Source organism: Athene noctua, chromosome 6 (assembly GCF_965140245.1).
Source record: "Athene noctua chromosome 6, bAthNoc1.hap1.1, whole genome shotgun sequence".
Classification (NCBI taxonomy): domain Eukaryota; kingdom Metazoa; phylum Chordata; class Aves; order Strigiformes; family Strigidae; genus Athene; species Athene noctua.
In genome coordinates, this window is record NC_134042.1 from 4,762,527 (window position 1) to 4,781,757 (window position 19,231).

The window sequence follows — 19,231 nt, forward strand, 5'->3', positions numbered from 1 at the left end:
CACTTTAACAGATGACTAACTTACAATGTATAAATATTCTCTGTCGAGCAAATCTGCAGCCAGTATAAATTGCCATATCTCCTGTCCAGGGAACTACAGCACTTTGCATCAACACAGGGTACAGTCCTCAGGCTTTAATGGAGGTACTCACATTCATTAAGCATGCTAAAGTACCTTACAAAACTGGGGCCTGGGTAAAGTCAACACTGGAATCAAGTAGTATGTGCTGCTCTGCCCATGTAGAATGGCACGTATTAGACACTTCAGATCGGGTCAAGGACTAACAAGTGGTGTGTGAGCAATGGTCTTGCTGATTTAGATAATATAGCATGAGGCAGACAAAACTCTATCTTTCAGACAACAATCGAGTTCAGTTTCATATAAAAATGTCACCAAACTTTCAGGATGTAATTCTGTTGTCTAGTAGCTTTACTTATGGTGAGCTCAGTCAGGCATAAGAGGGAAGGGGCAGATCTGGATATTCCTACCAGATGACTAATGGCTTTATGTAAGGTGCATCCGTGATCTAATAGACATGTGGATGCCTCAAGATCAAAGTCAAAACACATTTGGGTACTTATCTGAGATACTGAGTGGACAGCCGTCTGTGGGCCTCTCAATTCTGTAAGTGTCGTGGACGAATAACTCACTTCCAAAGCATTTCTCTGTTAAAGTGATTAGAACTGTTCTATTAAAAGCCATGACATTATTATTAATTTTGGAAGATAAGCTAACTTACAGCTTCTTTCTCTTTCTCAGGTGATCTGGTTTCTGCCAGACTGCAGATGTCCGTAGCATCACAAATGGACCTGCCTGAAGAAATTCAGCATCCATATACAAAATTTTCTGAATGGAAATTCAAGCTGTTTAAAGTGAGATCATTTGAAAAAACACCTTCTGATGACAGCCAGCACATAAACAAAGATCAGGCAGAAGAGGTCACTTCTTCAAACAAGGAAATCACATTGCATAAAGATGAAGCAGTGCCAAGAGAAGGAAAGATGGACTTAATGGGCAACAGGCAGGCACTTGAGAAAGATGCCGATGACATAAAAACGCAAGAAAGAAAAGCTCATCAGAACAATCTGAAGCAACTTTGCCGCATTTGTGGAGTTTCTTTTAAAACTGATTGTTACAAGAGAACTCATCCAGTGCATGGGCCGGTGGATGATGAAACTCTGTGGCTCCTGAGAAAGAAAGAGAAAAAAGCAACCTCTTGGCCAGACCTTATCGCTAAGGTTTTTAAGATTGATGTGAGAGGGGATGTTGATACTATCCATCCCACTCAATTTTGTCACAACTGCTGGAGTATTATCCGTAGAAAATTCAGTAATACTCCATGTGAAGTATATTTTCCTAGGAACAGCACAATGGAGTGGCAACCCCACTCCCCAAACTGTGATGTGTGTGGCACTACCAGTCGGGGAGTCAAGAGAAAAAAGCAGCCACCCAGTGTACAACACGGCAAACGTGTGAAGACCATGGCAGAATGTGCTCGAATAAACAGAGGTGTAAAGAACCAAGCACAGATAAACAACAAAAATTTAATGAAAGAGCTTGTCAATTGCAAGAATATACATCTCAGCACCAAGCTGCTTGCAGTTGATTACCCAGAAGATTTCATTAAATCCATCTCTTGCCAGATCTGTGAGCATATTTTGGCAGATCCAGTGGAAACAACATGTAGACACTTGTTTTGCAGAACTTGCATCCTTAAATGTATCAAGGTTATGGGCAGCTATTGCCCCTCCTGCTGGTATCCCTGCTTCCCTACTGATCTGGTAACCCCAGTGAAATCCTTCCTGAACGTCCTTGATAGCCTGGGCATAAGATGCCCTGTAAAGGAATGTGATGAGGAGATCCTGCATGGAAAATATGGCCAACACCTCTCCAGCCACAAGGAGGTGAAAGACAGGGAGCTCTACTGCCACGTAAATAAAGGTGGACGACCGAGGCAGCATCTCCTGTCTTTGACCAGGAGAGCTCAGAAACATCGCCTGAGAGAACTGAAACACCAAGTCAAGGCTTTTGCTGAGAAGGAAGAAGGTGGCGATATAAAGGCTGTATGCATGACTTTGTTCCTGCTAGCTTTAAGAGCAAAAAATGAACACAGACAAGCAGATGAATTGGAGGCTATAATGCAAGGGAGGGGATCAGGACTTCACCCTGCTGTCTGCCTGGCAATCCGAGTCAACACATTTCTCAGCTGTAGCCAATATCATAAAATGTATAGAACAGTAAAAGCTGTCACTGGGAGGCAGATCTTCCAGCCTTTGCATGCTCTTCGCACTGCTGAGAAAGCCCTCCTACCAGGTTATCATCCATTTGAGTGGAAACCTCCCTTGAAAAATGTATCCATTAACACAGAAGTGGGAATTATAGATGGACTATCAGGATTGCCACTCTCCATTGACGACTACCCAGTAGACACAATCGCAAAGAGATTTCGATATGATGCAGCCTTGGTTTGTGCCTTAAAGGACATGGAGGAGGAGATCTTGGAAGGCATGAAAGCAAAAAACCTTGATGACTATTTGAACGGTCCCTTCACTGTGGTAGTAAAAGAGTCCTGTGATGGAATGGGAGATGTCAGCGAGAAGCATGGAAGTGGGCCTGCTGTCCCAGAGAAGGCTGTTCGCTTTTCTTTCACAGTCATGAACATTGCTATAGCACTTGGGAATGAAAGCAAGCGGATCTTTGAAGAAGTAAAGCCCAATTCAGAGTTGTGTTGCAAGCCCTTGTGCCTTATGCTGGCTGATGAATCGGATCATGAAACTCTGACAGCAATCCTGAGCCCCCTCATAGCAGAAAGAGAGGCTATGAAGAACAGTGAATTGCTACTTGAAATGGGAGGCATCCTGAGAACATTCAAATTCATCTTTAGGGGTACAGGATACGATGAGAAACTTGTGCGGGAAGTGGAAGGGCTGGAGGCCTCGGGTTCCACTTACATTTGTACCCTGTGTGACGCAACCCGCCTAGAGGCATCCCAGAATTTGGTCTTTCACTCCATAACCAGGAGCCATGCGGAAAATCTGGAGCGATATGAAATATGGAGGTCCAACCCATACCACGAATCTGTTGCTGAGCTCCGTGACAGAGTGAAGGGTGTTTCAGCCAAACCTTTTATTGAGACAGTTCCCTCCATAGATGCGTTGCACTGTGACATTGGCAACGCAACAGAATTCTACAGGATTTTCCAGATGGAGATTGGTGAAGTTTACAAGAATCCTGATGTGTCTAAAGAGGAGAGGAAGAGGTGGCAGTTGACTCTTGACAAACACCTCAGGAAGAAGATGAACTTAAAGCCTATGATGAGGATGAGTGGAAATTTTGCTAGAAAGCTCATGTCCAAAGAGGCAGTAGAGGCAGTATGTGAATTAATAAAGTGTGAGGAAAGGCATGAAGCCCTGAAAGAACTAATGGACCTTTATCTGAAGATGAAGCCGGTGTGGCGATCCTCATGCCCTGCCAAGGAGTGTCCAGAGTTGCTGTGCCAGTATAGCTACAATTCACAGCGTTTTGCTGAGCTCCTATCTACAAAGTTCAAGTATAGGTATGAAGGCAAGATTACAAATTATTTCCACAAAACCCTTGCTCATGTTCCTGAAATCATTGAAAGAGACGGATCCATTGGGGCCTGGGCAAGTGAAGGAAATGAGTCTGGAAACAAACTGTTCAGGAGGTTTCGAAAAATGAATGCCAGGCAGTCCAAATGCTACGAGATGGAGGATGTCTTGAAGCATCACTGGCTATATACCTCTAAGTACCTCCAGAAGTTCATGAATGCTCATAAAACGTTAAAAAGCCAGGGCTTCACCATTGATCCAGAGGATAGTTTAGGTGACTCCCTGCCACTGGAGGTCTTGGAAAGCAATGATTCAGCAGAACTCTAAATGGCACATTTGGTGTTGAGTTTGTGATGGTGTCTTCCTGCAAGGAGGCAACTTCTTTTTCAGGCCTCTAGAGGTACAGGGAAGTCTGAAACGATCATTTTTAGACTCCCTGTTAAAGGTGCTGAGTGGAGTTAAATAAAAACACCACGTCTGTGGGGAGTTTCCGAGAGGCAACACAGTGGTGCATTTACCAGTTGTTAGGCAAGATGAAAGCAGAAACAAATTGCAAAGAAAGGTCTTCACTTTATTTTGGTCTTAGAGTGTTGTTTACAAGTGAGAAAGCCAAAGTAAACGAGGTTTTATATAAAGTAGTATTTTGGAATTAATACGATTCTGGAGAGTTATGACAGTTGCTGAAAAAGGGAGTGTGGCTATTTGTTCCGTTTGCATTTTTAAAACTATTTTGCTATTTAACGAGGGTTTGATTATTTTATTGACGGTCCTTTGGCTTTTATAAGTAAAGATTCGTCAGTGAGACACTTGGGTAATTGTTTTGGGATAAAGTTCAGTTATTTTTATATAAAATACTGATTAAAGATGCAAACTTTGATCTCACAAACTTTAAAAAATATTACTATTTAACATTTATATTGTAGTACTGCTTAGGAGCAGATGGTGCTGTCACCATGCTAATTTACTATATGAAGATATAGGAAAAGTAACTGGAATTTTTTAAAAGATATTTTTATCGTAGTCTGTTTACTCTAAAATGCAAACTTGGACTTGTGCTCCTAAATCAGGATTTACAGTGCCTTGTGGTTATCTCTTCTATATAAAGTACATTCAAGCTCTGCTGTGTAGCTTGTTGTTTCAGGAGCATTTCAGATTTCTATGGTAACTTCAGTATACAGTATAATTTTGTATGAGTAGAGTTTTACTGAGTGAGTTCCTGGACTCATTAAAGTCATCAGTAAGTCATCATTAATACCAGCAGGTCCACAGTTTCGCCAAGTGACTTTAGTCACAGCAGACCCATTTCTCAGGAGATGGATATTACCTTGATGAGATACCTGGCAGTGTTCTCATCTTCTCTGTTAGGATATTTCACTGACCACCGCTGGTGTGCTCCCGCTGTAGGTGATACCAAGCTTTTTCACACCTGGGAGACACCACACTCACAGTCTCATTTTCCAAATCTGTAAGAGAGGAATGATATTTATTAACCTCAAGGATAGGTGGCATACAAGATTAGTCAAAAAGCAATGAGTTGTCTTGAAATTACCGCATACTGTATTTTACATTATTACAGCAATGTTTAGTTGGCATTCCTCCATACTGTATTAGATGAACCGTTTTGTTAGTGGTATTTGCCTTTCTGAAGTGGTATTTAGCATATTCATATACTAAAATTATATGAATTTAATTCAATGACATATTCATTAAATATACTCAAAAGTACCTGAGATGCCCCCAATCATCTTTCAGGTTTGCACCTGTAGCTAGGGCATTACTGTGTTTGGAGTAATATTTCTGAAACAAGATTAAATGCAGAAACAATCAAAGCACAGATCTAAAAGACTCCTCTTTTTGTCTTTATTTTGATGTGGCAGTTGGTTTGTAAGTGTAAGTAAACACAAAGTAACTGTCTAATGTTTGTTTCATAGTACCTTGTTCATGTTATTTACTGTATCTTTGAGGGTCTGGTATTTACCATTTATGGACAATGAGAAAATAGTTAAGTGTTAGTACAAATTTTAATGTTATTATAATTATACTTTTCTTTTTATTTCATGAAAGTTTACTATTTTTAGTATTTTTACTAAAAAATAAAGCTTACTATTTTACTATTTTTACTAAAGCTTACTTAAAGTTTACTATTTTTACTAAAGTTTACTAAAGTTTACTATTTTTTAAAGATTTTGTTTAGAATTTTGTTTTAATATTCTTTAAACATAGTTAAACATTATGTCAAAATTTGCAGTTGGTAATAATGCCTTTTACTTTTCTAAGCAGTCATAAGGACTACAGCGTCTTTGGTATGGTGTACCATGTACATCTGCGCTGAACAAGTGCTTGTTTCTAGATGAATTTATTTTTTTCCAATTATTTGAATAAAACAAGTATTTCCCATAAAGCATAAATACGAGGCTTACAAAGTGTCATTCTTTACCAATAAACGCAGAAGAGTACAGCTGTTTCCCAGCGACTATTAATATCAGGTATAAAGAGCATCCCTTGGCAGTAAATGCAGATATAATTTGCATTTTTGGTCAACGTTTTTCTTTATGCAAATAGTTGCATCCTTTTCTTTTTCTCTTTATGTATATTTGGGACAACTGTATTACCTTATGTTTTGTTCTTGACTCTGTTTGAATAACCTAGGGTGTAGTTTAACAGTCTTGACTCACCTCATGGTGATTTTCGCTCCATTTAAGTGGTATATACAGTTTTTGCTGCCTTTTGCACAGGAATGAATTTCACTCTCAAGTAATCTGGACCCATTCACTGCAATGCACATGTGCCACTGGAGTCACAGACCAGACCTTACTCATTTTACACATGTAATTTCATTGACTCCACCAACAATTTCAAATTCCAAATTCACTTTAACACGCTGCTGATGTAACAGCAAGTGATTCGTCTCGCTGCCTTCAAAAGGGTTGAGTAAGTTTTATCCATATATGCATGATTTCTCAAGACGAGGCTTATATCCTGGGGTAACTCGCCAGACTGAACGGAACCTAGATGAGGACAGAGAAATACAATGACACGTGAAAGTATTTTGTGAAATATTATTAAAACACATTTCACATTCTACCAGTCTGGGCAGGATAGTTGACGCAGAGAACTACTAGTATTTTTTTTTCTTTACCTTTCATTTCTTTAGACTTGAATCAAGCTTAACTTCTTCCCCATTGTTGACAACTTCTGTAAATGAAGAGACTCTCTTGGAGAGTTTTGAACTCATTAGAAAACATGGCACTGAAAGGGGAGGTATCTGCAGGTTAAGCTGTTGTATACAAGGGTAAAATAACAATGCTGTATGCACATGCATTGGAAGGTAAACAAATTCTGACTGCATTTGGTTACGCATTCTATTGTTAAGCCTTTTGATTCTGAAGAGGCTTTAGAAAAATGGAGACACTTTTATTCATGATAATCTTTCAAACCTTCACATTTTCTTTTTTACGTTAATACTTTTGGTAGAAATCGTTCAGTAATTCACAGTAAGTAATTTTCTTGTTCTGAAATTGTATTGACTGTAGTTTTTATACAATCACATTATGTATCTTTTATGTTTTGTTTGGTTTTATTCAAGGGCTTTGTATTGTGAATTGCCATGTTATGAAATGATGTTAGAAGCCATGATTCTGGTATCACATATTTTTTTCCTCACAGGAATAATTCTATTGACTTTAAGCAAATCAGCTTTGACTTTTAGTCAGGTAGTTCAGAAACAAATTCTAGATGTTTACAGCATCCTAGTTTCTGACTACACTGAGTTCTGTGCTTTGTCTCACAGCATGGCTTCATAATTTTACTTTTTCCTACTGTATTATAGTTTCTTAATTCATGAAACCTGTTTAAAATAAAGGTCTTATAAATAAAGTTTCCAGCTTTGTATTTCTTACCAGTTTTTCAACTATGCACATAATTTCATGGTAACAGTCTTTCTTACTTTTCATTCAAACTGTGGATGCTTTTCATATTTAGGCTTGTTCTAACACCTAGAGACAGCCGTGATTCCAGCCCTGTTATGGAGTTCACTCTGTGAGTCTCAGCAGTCCTTTCCTCACAGGCAACTGTTTTGACAGAAAGCTAAACTAATTTGAAACCAGTTTTATTTAGGCTGTAAATGGCTTTTGCTTCATCTACTAATACCATCCCAGTGTTTGTTTAAAATCAGCCTTGCACTGTTATGTCCATGCTAACAAGTTAAGCCTCTTTACTGGTTGCTGTGCATCCTTTGCACCAAATTCTGGTTCCTCGTCACAGATGGAACTGCAAGGACTCGTTCCAGTCTACCTTTCAGTTCATGATTTATAGCTTCCCTTTATTCCACCTCAGAAAATCTTTCTTTCTTCCCTGCAATGATATTTCAGGGTCTAAAGATTTATGTAAACCAACTGGTTTGGATGGAATTAATGATGAGCAAATTAAGCTACCCGATTTCCTTGTGCAATCAGGTAATTAGACATCTAATTTCTGGACTTTATATCACCAGCTTAGTTCTTCCATCTGACCTTGAAAGAATAATGTTGGATGGGAAAAACAGAACCCATATGAAACAAAAAAACAAGCCTGAGAGACTTATGCTAAATTAGGATTATTTAACTCCTTTATTCCTGAATCTGTAATAACTGACTGAATTTTACTTTCCACATATTCCTGTTAGAATCGGGATCAGATGAAGAATAATGAGGTCTGTCACTGTTCTTCTTCAGAGTATTGTTTTAGGTGACTGAATACGGTATAATTTTCAAACAGCTGACCAGCTGCAAGTCCTAAGTGTGGGAGCTGTTCTACCTTCTTCATGAAGCTTGATGTTGTCCAAAATACAAAAAGACACACTAGGAAGAATTTAATTAGCACCTTTTCTAGTGGTGCTGGGAGAGAGGTCAAGAGGTGTATTTTCAATGCGCAGTGTTCCTCTGAAGATGGGCATTCTGAGCCAGTGGATAAGGAAATGCACAGTAACTACCACCTGAAGGAGGTCCTGCACACCTCTGGTAGTGGCTGGTGTCCTGTTCTTCCTGTATATGTGTATGTATTGAGAAATTGGAAGGTTTATAAGGTTACTGTCTTGCTTTTTTTAAAGAAAAAATGGGCTTCGGTGTCACAATTTTCAAAGGCTAAGTAGAGACACTAAATTGGAATTTGATTTTCAGAGGCTGTTGCTCTATCCCTTCCCAGAAGTTCGTTTTGTTTGAAATGGGATAGGGTAGGAAATCAAATATGGAAGGAGCTATAGCCACCAACCATGGAAAAAAAGAAGTAAGCCAGTCCTTCTGTCTTTAATACATTGAGTCTAGCAGTAAAATTTTTACGGATTCCTTTTCAATCTGAATTCAATCTTTTCCTTTTGCTTTGACCTCCCAGTTGCATTATTTCCACTCCTTTCAATGGTCTGTTGGTGCAATGGGTCACTGTAAACTATGACACATGCTTTAGTGCAACCACTAAGATTAATCTGTGCCTTTCCTGCAGATTAATCGTGTACTTCAGGGTCCAAGCACCTTTCAACAGCAGTAAAATCCACATATTATTCTCATAAAAGCTGATAATAACGACATAGTGTTACTAAAATGTGTCTAGGAACCATGATGATGCTTGCTGTGGTTACAAAACACATAGGTCAGTTGGATGGAGATACAATAGTGATTTACTTCTGCACTCAAATCTACTTTATCTTCTAATTCTAACCTGCCTGAGGAAGAAACATCTTGTATTGATTATCTGGTTTTGAAGACAATCAATGGTCTAACAAGTACATGATTCAAAAGTGTAATCAGAATTATCAGGGAATTAAGTACTTTCTGCAGTCTTGAATGCTATGTCAAGTGTCTTCTTTACAGGTTGCTGTTCATATATCTCTTTATGTTTGAGTCCTTTGGAATATTACATTTTACTTATGACTCCCTCTTCCTGCAGTGACTACAGTCTCTGAGCTGTGATTTAACGCTGCTTGTGCTGCCCTTCACTGTGAGGCTGGGACATGGTTTGACCAAGCAATTTCTCCCTCCTACTCAAATAAACCATACGTTGAAAAAACCCCCACAGCTCAAGCATACAATACACTAATGTTATGGGCCTGGTCAGGAGTATCTTAAAGTCTGACTTGCTTGTTTCATAGCCACAGTCTTAGAGCAAAGAAGAACAACTCAGGTAAGAGTTGGAAGGGGCCGCAATATGTGCTGGTGCTTGCCGCATGCTGAGCGAGCGTACGTGCTGCCAGCTCCTCCGCGCTCAGGGAGTCACTGCAGCTGCAGGAGTCAGTTCTGGAAATTCAGAGATGCTCCCAACATACTGTAACCCCACCACCAGTGCCTGAGCTGCCAGGCTTTATCTCTGCCTGAACGTCACTGCTGCTAGGCCAGTGTTGAGCTTTCCCTTTGGAAAATGTTTCCATCCTTTTATTTCTCTACACAAGCAGACAAATGTGTTACACAATGTGAGGTCTGAGGAGTTTGAGATGATGACAGTAACTGGGAGAGGTAACAGGCAAAAACATGCACTGGACGTTGCCAGGGAGTTCAGTAACTGTGGGGAGTCTTTTGTTGTTGTCAAATGGTGAAGGGATGAGGAGTGGAGTTCTGTTCTGAGAATATATTGCCCCTCTTTGCTGATGTTGTGATGACGTGGCTTTAATATTGGTGTGGAATTTTTTTTGGCTAATGTAAATGAAGCCTATGAAGAGTGTGTGATGAATGTATATTTTAATGACAAGTCAACTGAGTAAGACCTATGACTGACCTACAAAAGGGGCTGTTGACTGTAGAACTTCACCAGTTTGAAGGGGCTTAAATGGGTATGATACTCATTTATTCCTTGGAAAAACATATAGCACTATATACTCTAAGCTTACACAAAGCAGCATGACAAAAGAATCAGGAAGCTAGCATTGGAATCTATGAATTTATACCAGTATCAAACTGGTGAGAAGGGAGACAGGGTGATCTACTTCCCATTTACAAGTTCTACCCAGACTAGAACCTCCCTCAGTACATGAAAAGGTTGGAGATGGAAGCTGTGGTGTTGCCCTTTACCTTCCTCTGCTGTTGACTTGAGCTGCGAAGGTTCTACGGGGAGTACTGTGGATACACCATCTGTGTTGATAGGAATACTGTGCTGCACATGCTGCTTTGTAAAGGAGTGGCTACTCAGGATCTACACGTAGTGATCAAATGGCTGAGAGCTGCTCCTGTTTTTCTTTTTATTCAGGGGTCCAGCATGAGAGCTGGACTGTGAATACTGAGCTATTATTGTTGGCTCACAAATGTGGAGCTGATAGTATTGATTTTTTGAAAAGATGTTTGGAGCAGTAATAAAAATAAAAAATAAAGTTAAGAATGATGAGGTTTTACAAATAGCCAATAAAGGAATCCGCAAAAAACTCAGTAAACTCTTGGGCTATTCAACCTTGACAATGTCCTTTTCAATCTGAATCCAATCTTCAGCTCGTGCTTTGAGCAGCCAGCTGCATTTGTTTCCACCCTCACAATGCTCCACTGGCTCAATGAGTCACTCTGAGCTCGCACTTTTAAGCTTTCACACTCTACACAGTCACCCTGGGAGAGCAGAGAAAGAAATGCATAGCGGAGGACCTGGAGTAAATGATAAAAGTCCTGCTCATCAGAAGGTACTTCTTCTTCTGAAGTCAATGAGAGCTCACAGCATGGGGTGGCTGTGGAGCTAGACCTCTTATCTGACTTCAGATGGACCTCCCAAGCATACATGTTTTCCTTTCGTAGACTTTGGGATTTACAGTGTTTGATTTACCCCATGAGTAGGTGAAAAAAAGTCAGCCACTTTTCTTATAAACTTTATTGGCATACTAGACTTTTAAAAATACAAACACAAAGCAGTTGTTGAGCACAGTGGTTTAAAAAAGCAATTTGATTTTTACTATGAGATGATATGCCACAACTGTAGCCAAAACTGACATATAATCATTCAATACTTCTCAAAATCAAAATGAATTATCCAGAATTAAATGTTCCAAATGTAATCTTTCCATAATGGAAGTCCCTGAAGAAAACTGACCTTCAGTGTCTGAATATTTCATTATTTCTGACACAAGGGACTTTAGTTTAAAACCAGAGTAATTAGTCTAATTTTATTTCATTACATGAACATAAAATTGGAGTAATGCAGCTATAAATTAGGCCAAATATTTCTAGAACTACTCACCAAGATACAATATTAAAATGGGTAATATAATGTTCTTCATGGACAGATGCTGACAGCACTGCCTACATTGGATAACGTTTTATCCTACCAGCAGTTCCATTAAATTCACTGGGGATAACTGGGGAGTAAGTTAGAGCATAAAATACAGCACACAGTTACCAGTCTCTGGCTGTACCTTCGCACAGTGCCCTCTATGATGGGGTTCCTAAGGGGATATTACAAAAGCACACTTAAGAGACAAAAACAATTCATGAGCTTTGAAATGTAGCTGAAATACTGAAATAATTGAAATCAATTAAATAAAAAGATCTCTTTGAGCTAACCCATTCTGCTTCAACCATTACTAGCTGTCTTTGACTGTGATTTCATTTCCTCCCAGGTGAATACAAATCAGCAGTGTAAATCTATTCAAACAGTCTCCGAAGAAAGGACTTTTTCGCTGGCGTCGTTAAATTCATGGTCTTCTTTTTACGCAATGGTTTCATGGGTTGCTTTTTGAGGTGCACCACCTTTTTGGGAGTTTGTAGCCCTTTATTAAGGTCAATGTGCTTGTTGCAGAAGTACTTGACGTTTGCTTCTGAGAGACGCAGGAGCATGGTCTCTGAGAGATCCATACACTGTGCGTGGACCCAGTGGCCTGCCCCATTGGAACACAGGATCATTGCAGGCTTGTTGAGCTCTGTTGAATAGAAAGGGACCCAGGTGTTAATGTCAATATTGCAACTGGCAGAGCAGGTGATCCAGTAGCCTGTTTCTGATTCATCTTCTTCATCATCTTCATTGTAAGTGTCAGTATCATCAACATCAGAGCTATTGGCTTCAGCACCAAAACAAAACTCTTCCGAATCTTCAAATGGAGTGGAGTCTCCAGGGTCTTCGGTCGATGTCTGACTGCAACTTTGTGCTGTCAGTTCTTCCTCCTTGTCTTCTTCTGCTCCTTTGCATCTTAAAACGTAGAAGTAGTTTGCATCTGAGATTAACTGTTTGTTGGCGCCTGGAATGCCCAGCAATACAGATCCTTTGCCCATATCACAGCCAAACCACATCCTGCAGTGCTTAATATCAGGTGTCCAGTCCGGGCTCGCCCTTTCAACAATCTCTATCTTACTGTCTTCCAGAACTATGGTGTTACACAGCAACCGTTTCTGGTTGTCAGACTGGTAGCCCCCGACAAGGACAAATTCGCTATCACCAGTTTGAGTCACTATAGCACTTGACACAGATATCCCCCCTGGCAAGACGGTGCAGGTCACGGCTGGGCTGCCTAGCGGGAGATCAACTTTTAGCTTGTACAAGCTGGGGGACCTGGTATTATTTTGAAGCGAATGGCCTCCCAAAATGTAGATTGTGTCATTTCTGGCAACTGAAACGTGGAAAGCAAGTCCATCTTGAAGCTCTGGAAGTACGTATGACGTACTGCATCCAAACTCAAAATCCACAAGAAACACAGATGGGAAACAATCAACTACGCTGTTCCAGTTTTCAGTGGTTCTTTGTGAAAGAGGAGTATATGATCTCCCTCCAAATATAACACTCACGCTTCTTCCCCGGCTATGAACTACGTTAATTGTATGCCCATACCTCGCTTCAGGGACATCTCCACCTAGCTCTTTCTCAACGCATTGAAATGTGGTTTTCTTGCTACTTTTGCTTACCAGACTCATAATGTAAATCTTATCAGAAAGGTCATTGTTAGGTGTTTTCCCACCATGGATGACATACTGGTACTCCTCAGATTCCGGATTGTCTCTGAGAGTGCAAAGAGCAGGGTAGCGGAGAGGGGGGAGGTAACAAGAGTCGTTAGAGAAGAAGGCAGGTTTCATTTTGAGCTCATTCTGCTTTATATCCAGAAGGAAAACACCCGTGGGACAGGATCTCTTTGGCCATCCTTTCTGCCCAAAAAAGAAAACATGCCCATCAAAATTCAGGAGGGAGAAGCCCGGCTGAAGCAAGGACGAATTACTGATGGTCGATACCACCTGCAGGGACATTTCGTCTGCTGACTGGGCCATACTGTGGTCAATATCTGAGGAAAAAAAAAACAAAAAACCCAGATGAAACACGCTTCTGACTCTATGAGATTTGTTTACTTGAATAAATCGTATTAAAGCTGCATTTCAGTTGGCGCTTTGAGACCTGAAAAGAGATGTTTTTCTGCAACTCAAGGAGTGAATCGTGCAAGAGCTGTGCCGACGTTCCGCGGGATTCCGGACCCGCAGCCTTCCATCGCGGACCCCCCCGCCCCAGCGGCGCCCCGGGCGGCTCCCGCCGCTCCAGGCCCGGCCGCTCCCGTGGAGACGCGGCCCCGCGGCCTGCTGGGGCCGGTAGTTGGCGCTTGGCGCCTCGGCCCGGCCCGAGACAGCGGCACCGGCGGGCTTAGGGGGCGGGCGGCGGTGAGTGAGGCCGCGGGGCCGCGGCCGGGTGACACCAGGCGGGCCCTCTCCTGCCCGCCTCTCGCCCCGTGGCTGCCGGCCGTGCCGGCCCGGCGCGCTGGAGCCGCCCGGGGGCCGCAGGCCGCCGCAGGCCGCGCGGCATCTGCCGAGAAGGGGCGCGGGGGCCCCCGCCGGGCCCCCCCAGAGGGGCTCGGCGGCTCCCCGGGAGCGGCACCCGCGTGTGGGCAGGGCGGGGAGCGCCCCCGGGCCGGCCTGTGCTGCGGGGAGTCAGGGAGCTGGAGTAAGCGCCTACACAGCCGAACGCAACCTTCTGTTGAACATTTTGCAGGTTTACCAGGAAAACGTCAAGATTTTGTGGAAGCCATTTGGAATCAGCCGCTGCCGGCTGCGTTTCGAACCACGTAGGTATCGCTGAGGCGGCAGAGGGAGAAGCTGTCCTTGTGCCGAGCAGCCTTGGCAGGGTGACTGAGGGGGGACGGGGGATTCTTGCTGCCAGGGTCTTGCCACAGCGTCATCCAATTCTTTATCTTTGCTGTGTGCTCGTGCTTTTGTGAGTAGGCCTCAAAGGGTGACTTTTTTAACCTGTTTGTTCAAAAATCTAGAAGAGTTTACGTAGTCAGCCTGGTTGATAACCCTGAAGGAGCTTTGCAGAGCACAGACACCGGGCAGGGACACAGCTGCCTGGTTCATTGGCACTGGCCTTCGGTGACAGCAGAGTTGTGCGTTTGAGCAAACGCCCAAGTTTTCTGTCTTAGCTTTTGCCAGATCCCCAGAATGTAAAAGTGTGAACCAGCTTTCAAATACAATATTTGAAGTAAAATAAAACCTCTATGTTTTAAAATATAATTCCTCATTTCAAAATCTTTAGGATTCGTATTTTCCTTGCTTCTGCCTTTCATTTTACTGTAACAGCAAAAACAAGACACATAGGGTTTATTTTTTAAGGAATGGTCGGTATCTTCTAGTTGCGTGACATTAAAACCTGGGGACGCTGGAACAACATAGCGTGCAGTGAGAGTCTCTGTAAAATCATGGGAACTGTGACACTGACTGCATCAAAGTGCTGTCTGTGCATGTCCTCCTGCACGGTAGGAACTGTTGTACCACATTCCTGTGTTGCCTGCCCACAAACTGGTACGCAAACTGCTTGTGCTAAAATACGCATCTGCCATTAAATGCTTCCAGAGGTAGGTGAGCCTAGTCAGGTGTGCTTAGGCCAGAGCACACAGACAGAGTAGGCCCAGCCATACAGAGTCTATTTAAAAAAGAATCCGTGGAATAGCTCTGTTATCTTTTTTGGGTGTTGTGGAATCATCCAGAGATCACGGTCAAGTTCAGCTCACTGTGTAACCAATCCCAATGCCTCTGCCCTGGAGGTGGTAGTTTTTTCTACATTTAGATTCCTCTGCCCTTGAAGGTGGGAGTTTTTTCTACATCTAGATTCTTTCTCAGAAGTACTGCACTGTAGGTCAGGTTCAGTTAGGAGTTAATTAAATTAGTGAACCCTGTTCTGAGCATGTCAGTATACACAGCAGGTTTTGTTATTTGCATGAGGAAAGATTTGCCAAGTTATTTACCTTCAGGTGATATGCTAAACAGGAATCTCTGCTGCTTGTTTCTTACAGCCATTCAAAAATGGTGTTTTTAGAGGAGCTTGCACTAAGTTGGGTTTACTGTGTTAGATTTCCTTCATCTTTTCTTTCTTAGTGGTTACTGAGCTGCTTTGTTTTTACAGGACCTCTAGAAAAGTAGTATGTCTGAAGACACCATGAACACCTCTGAAGTCAGTGTTCTGTATTTTGTAAGACGTGTTCTACATTTGACCGCTGGTCTATATTTGAAGTCTAACAAGAGCATTAAAAATGGTGAACAATGTAATTGAAATGTTGCCATTCATTTGTATTCTTACACATACTTGAAGAATCTCCAAGTATGACAATTATTAGTGTCCACAATGTCACAAGCTATTTCCCAAATATGCAGCAATAATCAGTTCTGAATAGTATACTATCTGAAGAGACTGTTGTAGATACAGAGTGGGGAAAAGGCCAATGAAAATGATTAAAACTGAGATTGACAGACACAATTTACTCCTTAAATAAACACACTTAAACACACTTCCTCCTTGTCATCCCTTAATATTTCTTGAACTTTACATAAGCAAGCAGTTCAGTAAGTAACAGGGAGAATATATATCCGAGATTCTCTGACAGAATAGCTCCTTAGGCACTTGCTGGAACTGCTTTGGCTTTCCAGGTTGTTTCGTGCTAATTATGGTGTGTTAATACAGCATAGTTGAGCTTTGGCTGTGCCGACCTTGACCTCTAACATTCCAACACCGCTGATTCCTTTGGGCCAATGCACATCTGACCCTAAGCAGCTTCAGGGAGCCCAGAAGGTAGAAATCTAACCTTATAACCAAAAAGTTTAAAGTTTTTTGGGGCTTTATGCTCAAAACCTTGTGACTGTGGAGTCGGATTAGCACTAGTGCCGGTGTGGAGGGAAAGAGACAAATGCCTTTGTTGTGGTGCAGTGCAAGATAGAAGCAAAAAGACACTACGAGAAGTAAAGATGGCTAAATAAAGAAGGGTGGAGTTACATAAACAATTACCAGTTACGGTGACTTGAGTCATGCTTCATCATATTTGGTATTTTTATAAAAGATGAAGCTTCAAGGATTATATAAATAAGTAAGAATCTCAGCATTACTTTTATAACCCCTGTATTTGAGAAGTGACCTGTAGAGATCTGAAGCTAGAAGCTAAACTAACAGCAAGAAAAAGCCAAATCTTCTCCCCTATTTTATTTTAAAATCAACCATGATTTTGGGCTGTGGTTTTTTCAGTTAATAGTTGTTTGTACGGCAAGAAGAGATTACAGGAAATTCAGATTTAGATAGGTGCATTGGGAGATTTATTTACAGATGGGGCAAATGAAGAGAGAAGGTACTTTGCGATTTGAATTGTGCTTAGCATGGAAATAGATGGACATAGTTGCAGTTTTGTATGTGGGGTATTATTTCAGGAACTATATTAGATGTTTGCTGAGATGAATGTGTTTCAGAAACAAGGGGTAGGATTCAGGTGCCTAAACATCAAGTGACATTTCGTATACCTTTGGGTGTTCTTCTTGTCTTCTGGAAGGCAGCAAGCCTCCTGTAGGTCCTGTGTCTTAGGTCCTAGTAAATCTATGGTTTATAAGATGTCACTAGATGACTATGTTTAGGCACCGAGTCACTCCCAGACTGTGTTTACTACTTACTGTTCTCCTTGCCCCTATGTAGTGGTTGTTTGTTCACCTATGTGCTGTGCCTGTTACCTGATTAGGCAACAAAAACATTTTAAACAGGAGAACAATGAATAATCAGAACTGTTGTTTAGTGTGACATTTCATATTAATGTTTATCAGCATTAAAACCATACCATATTCATAATACTTTCACAGTAATTTGAATGCTAGCAAATAATGAATTATTAGATCTTATGAAGTGTAGCAAGCCCAAAGCACCTTTCATTTATGCAGAGGGAGGGTATTTGAACAGCACTGATTAGACACAGAGAATGGATTGCAGGATAGCGTGGAGTCTTAGTTGGTAAATGCTCATTGCTGACCATTAAATTCTGTCATTAGTTTGCAGTTATTTTTAACTTGGCATGAACACAGCTATCTACGGTAGAAGTACATTTATTTTGCACTATTGTATATTGTTTTTTTTTCTCTGACTGATCTGCAGGACCTCCTTTTGCAAAATGAAAAAGCATACCCCTGAGAAGCAAGTGCTGTTCCCAAATTCTTCACAATCAAAATCATATACAGACACTCCCAGAGCTTTGAAGTCCTCCATTAACAGGCTTAAGGAGGGAAATCTTTATATAGTATTTCTCAAAACATTCACTAAGTGTATCAACGAAGTTTACTTTGGACAAAACAATAAGTTAGACATACCTGACTGATAGGGTCTTTTGTGTCCTCCAAAATCTTTCTATGTAATTGGGATTCAAATGTGAGCACTTTGAGGAATCTTCTCTGACAGCACAGGGGGCTTGTGGCATGGAAAGACAGCCTGATGGAGGGGAATCTATCTGCTTAATTTGCAGATGTGCTCCTGAGAACTCGGTCTACTGTGGCTAACAGGCTGTGACCGTTTTTTTTTTTTTTTTCCTTTTCTCTCTTGTTTTCAGATGGCAGAACAAGAAACCCACCAACTTCCAGAAGCTTTAACTCTTTGCAGTAGAACCAGACCAGAGTAACAGTAGATGTCTGTTAGATTGTAAATATCTGCAGCATATGCTCTTTTATAGTTCTTACACTGCTAAACCTGTGAACCTCATGATCTTTTTCGGAACTTTTCACTGCTATTGTAATATAAAAATGTGCTGTAAAGTAATTTTTGAGTTCAAAGAAAAAATAATTTCAGTAGCTAGTAAAAGAAAACGATTTCTTCTGACTGGCCTACTACTGCTTTCCCCAGGAATACTCCGCTGCAAGTAGTTAGTGACATTGAAACAGAGCAAAGGAAATGACAAATGCATGCAACCCAGTGAGTGAGGGCCGACTAAAAGTCCAATTCAGTGTCCACTGAAGTTATTAGGAATGTATTTTTTTCTACTTCAGTGGCCTTCTGAACAGACCTTGAAAGACTAATAAAACTTTGCACCCTTCCCGTGTCATTTTTCATCAGTTTTCACAGTGCTTTTCTCCAACAAAAAATAATTAGACTCTGGGAAGTCCTCTGGGAACATATCCTTTCAACAGCTAGCAGTGCTGGGGCACAGAGGATAAGCCACTTACATAATATAGCACAGCAAATAAACAGAAAAACCTGGAAAACAATTCACTCTTCATAGCTCCCTGCTTTTATTTTCTTGGCCCTACTTCACCCACTCCTGAGTTACAACATCTGCTGCACAGTATTTTAGAAATATCTCATCTTCCATTTGAAACTGCTGTGAGAGTAGAAATAGAAGGAGCTTGAAATGGAATTTGATTAGTACAGCAAAGCAAACATACCAAATGTTTGCAAAAATTGTCATGAGACATTGAATAACTGTAATGCAGATAGGATGTGGGTGACGTTTCTCATCTGAAATA

The 19,231-nt window shown here is 41.2% G+C and overlaps 3 protein-coding genes across 6 annotated transcripts in view; 2 read left to right on the forward strand and 1 right to left on the reverse strand.

Moving 5' to 3' along the window:
* Nucleotides 1-700: 700 nt before the first annotated feature.
* Nucleotides 701-3,896, forward strand: RAG1 (recombination activating 1). Its single transcript, XM_074909207.1, has one exon. The coding sequence runs from the start codon at nucleotides 786-788 to the stop codon at nucleotides 3,894-3,896; it is 3,111 nt and encodes a 1,036-aa protein (XP_074765308.1). The 5' UTR covers nucleotides 701-785.
* An 8,045-nt stretch (nucleotides 3,897-11,941) lies between these two features.
* RAG2 (recombination activating 2) lies at nucleotides 11,942-18,162 on the reverse strand. Its single transcript, XM_074909364.1, has 2 exons — nucleotides 18,086-18,162; nucleotides 11,942-13,773 (listed from the first exon to the last, which is right to left on the reverse strand). Exon 2 carries the CDS (start codon nucleotides 13,757-13,759, stop codon nucleotides 12,152-12,154), a length of 1,608 nt encoding a protein of 535 aa, XP_074765465.1. The 5' UTR covers nucleotides 13,760-13,773; nucleotides 18,086-18,162; the 3' UTR covers nucleotides 11,942-12,151.
* The window catches only part of IFTAP (intraflagellar transport associated protein), a 48,526-nt gene continuing 43,213 nt past the window's right edge, over nucleotides 13,919-19,231 (forward strand). For 2 of the 4 annotated variants that reach the window (XM_074909368.1, XM_074909367.1), the window contains exon 1: nucleotides 14,409-14,541. The gene's annotated coding sequence lies outside the window, so the exon portion shown is untranslated. Of the gene's footprint in view, nucleotides 14,141-14,408; nucleotides 14,542-19,231 lie in introns of those variants that run through there. The other 2 variants (XM_074909365.1, XM_074909366.1) reach the window with 2 other exon arrangements.

What these genes read in the sequence shown, in the direction of transcription:
- RAG1 (XM_074909207.1), top strand. Translation starts at nt 786, where the DNA reads ATGTCCGTAGCATCACAAATGGACCTGCCTGAAGAAATTCAGCATCCA.
- RAG2 (XM_074909364.1), bottom strand. Translation starts at nt 13,759, where the DNA reads ATGGCCCAGTCAGCAGACGAAATGTCCCTGCAGGTGGTATCGACCATC.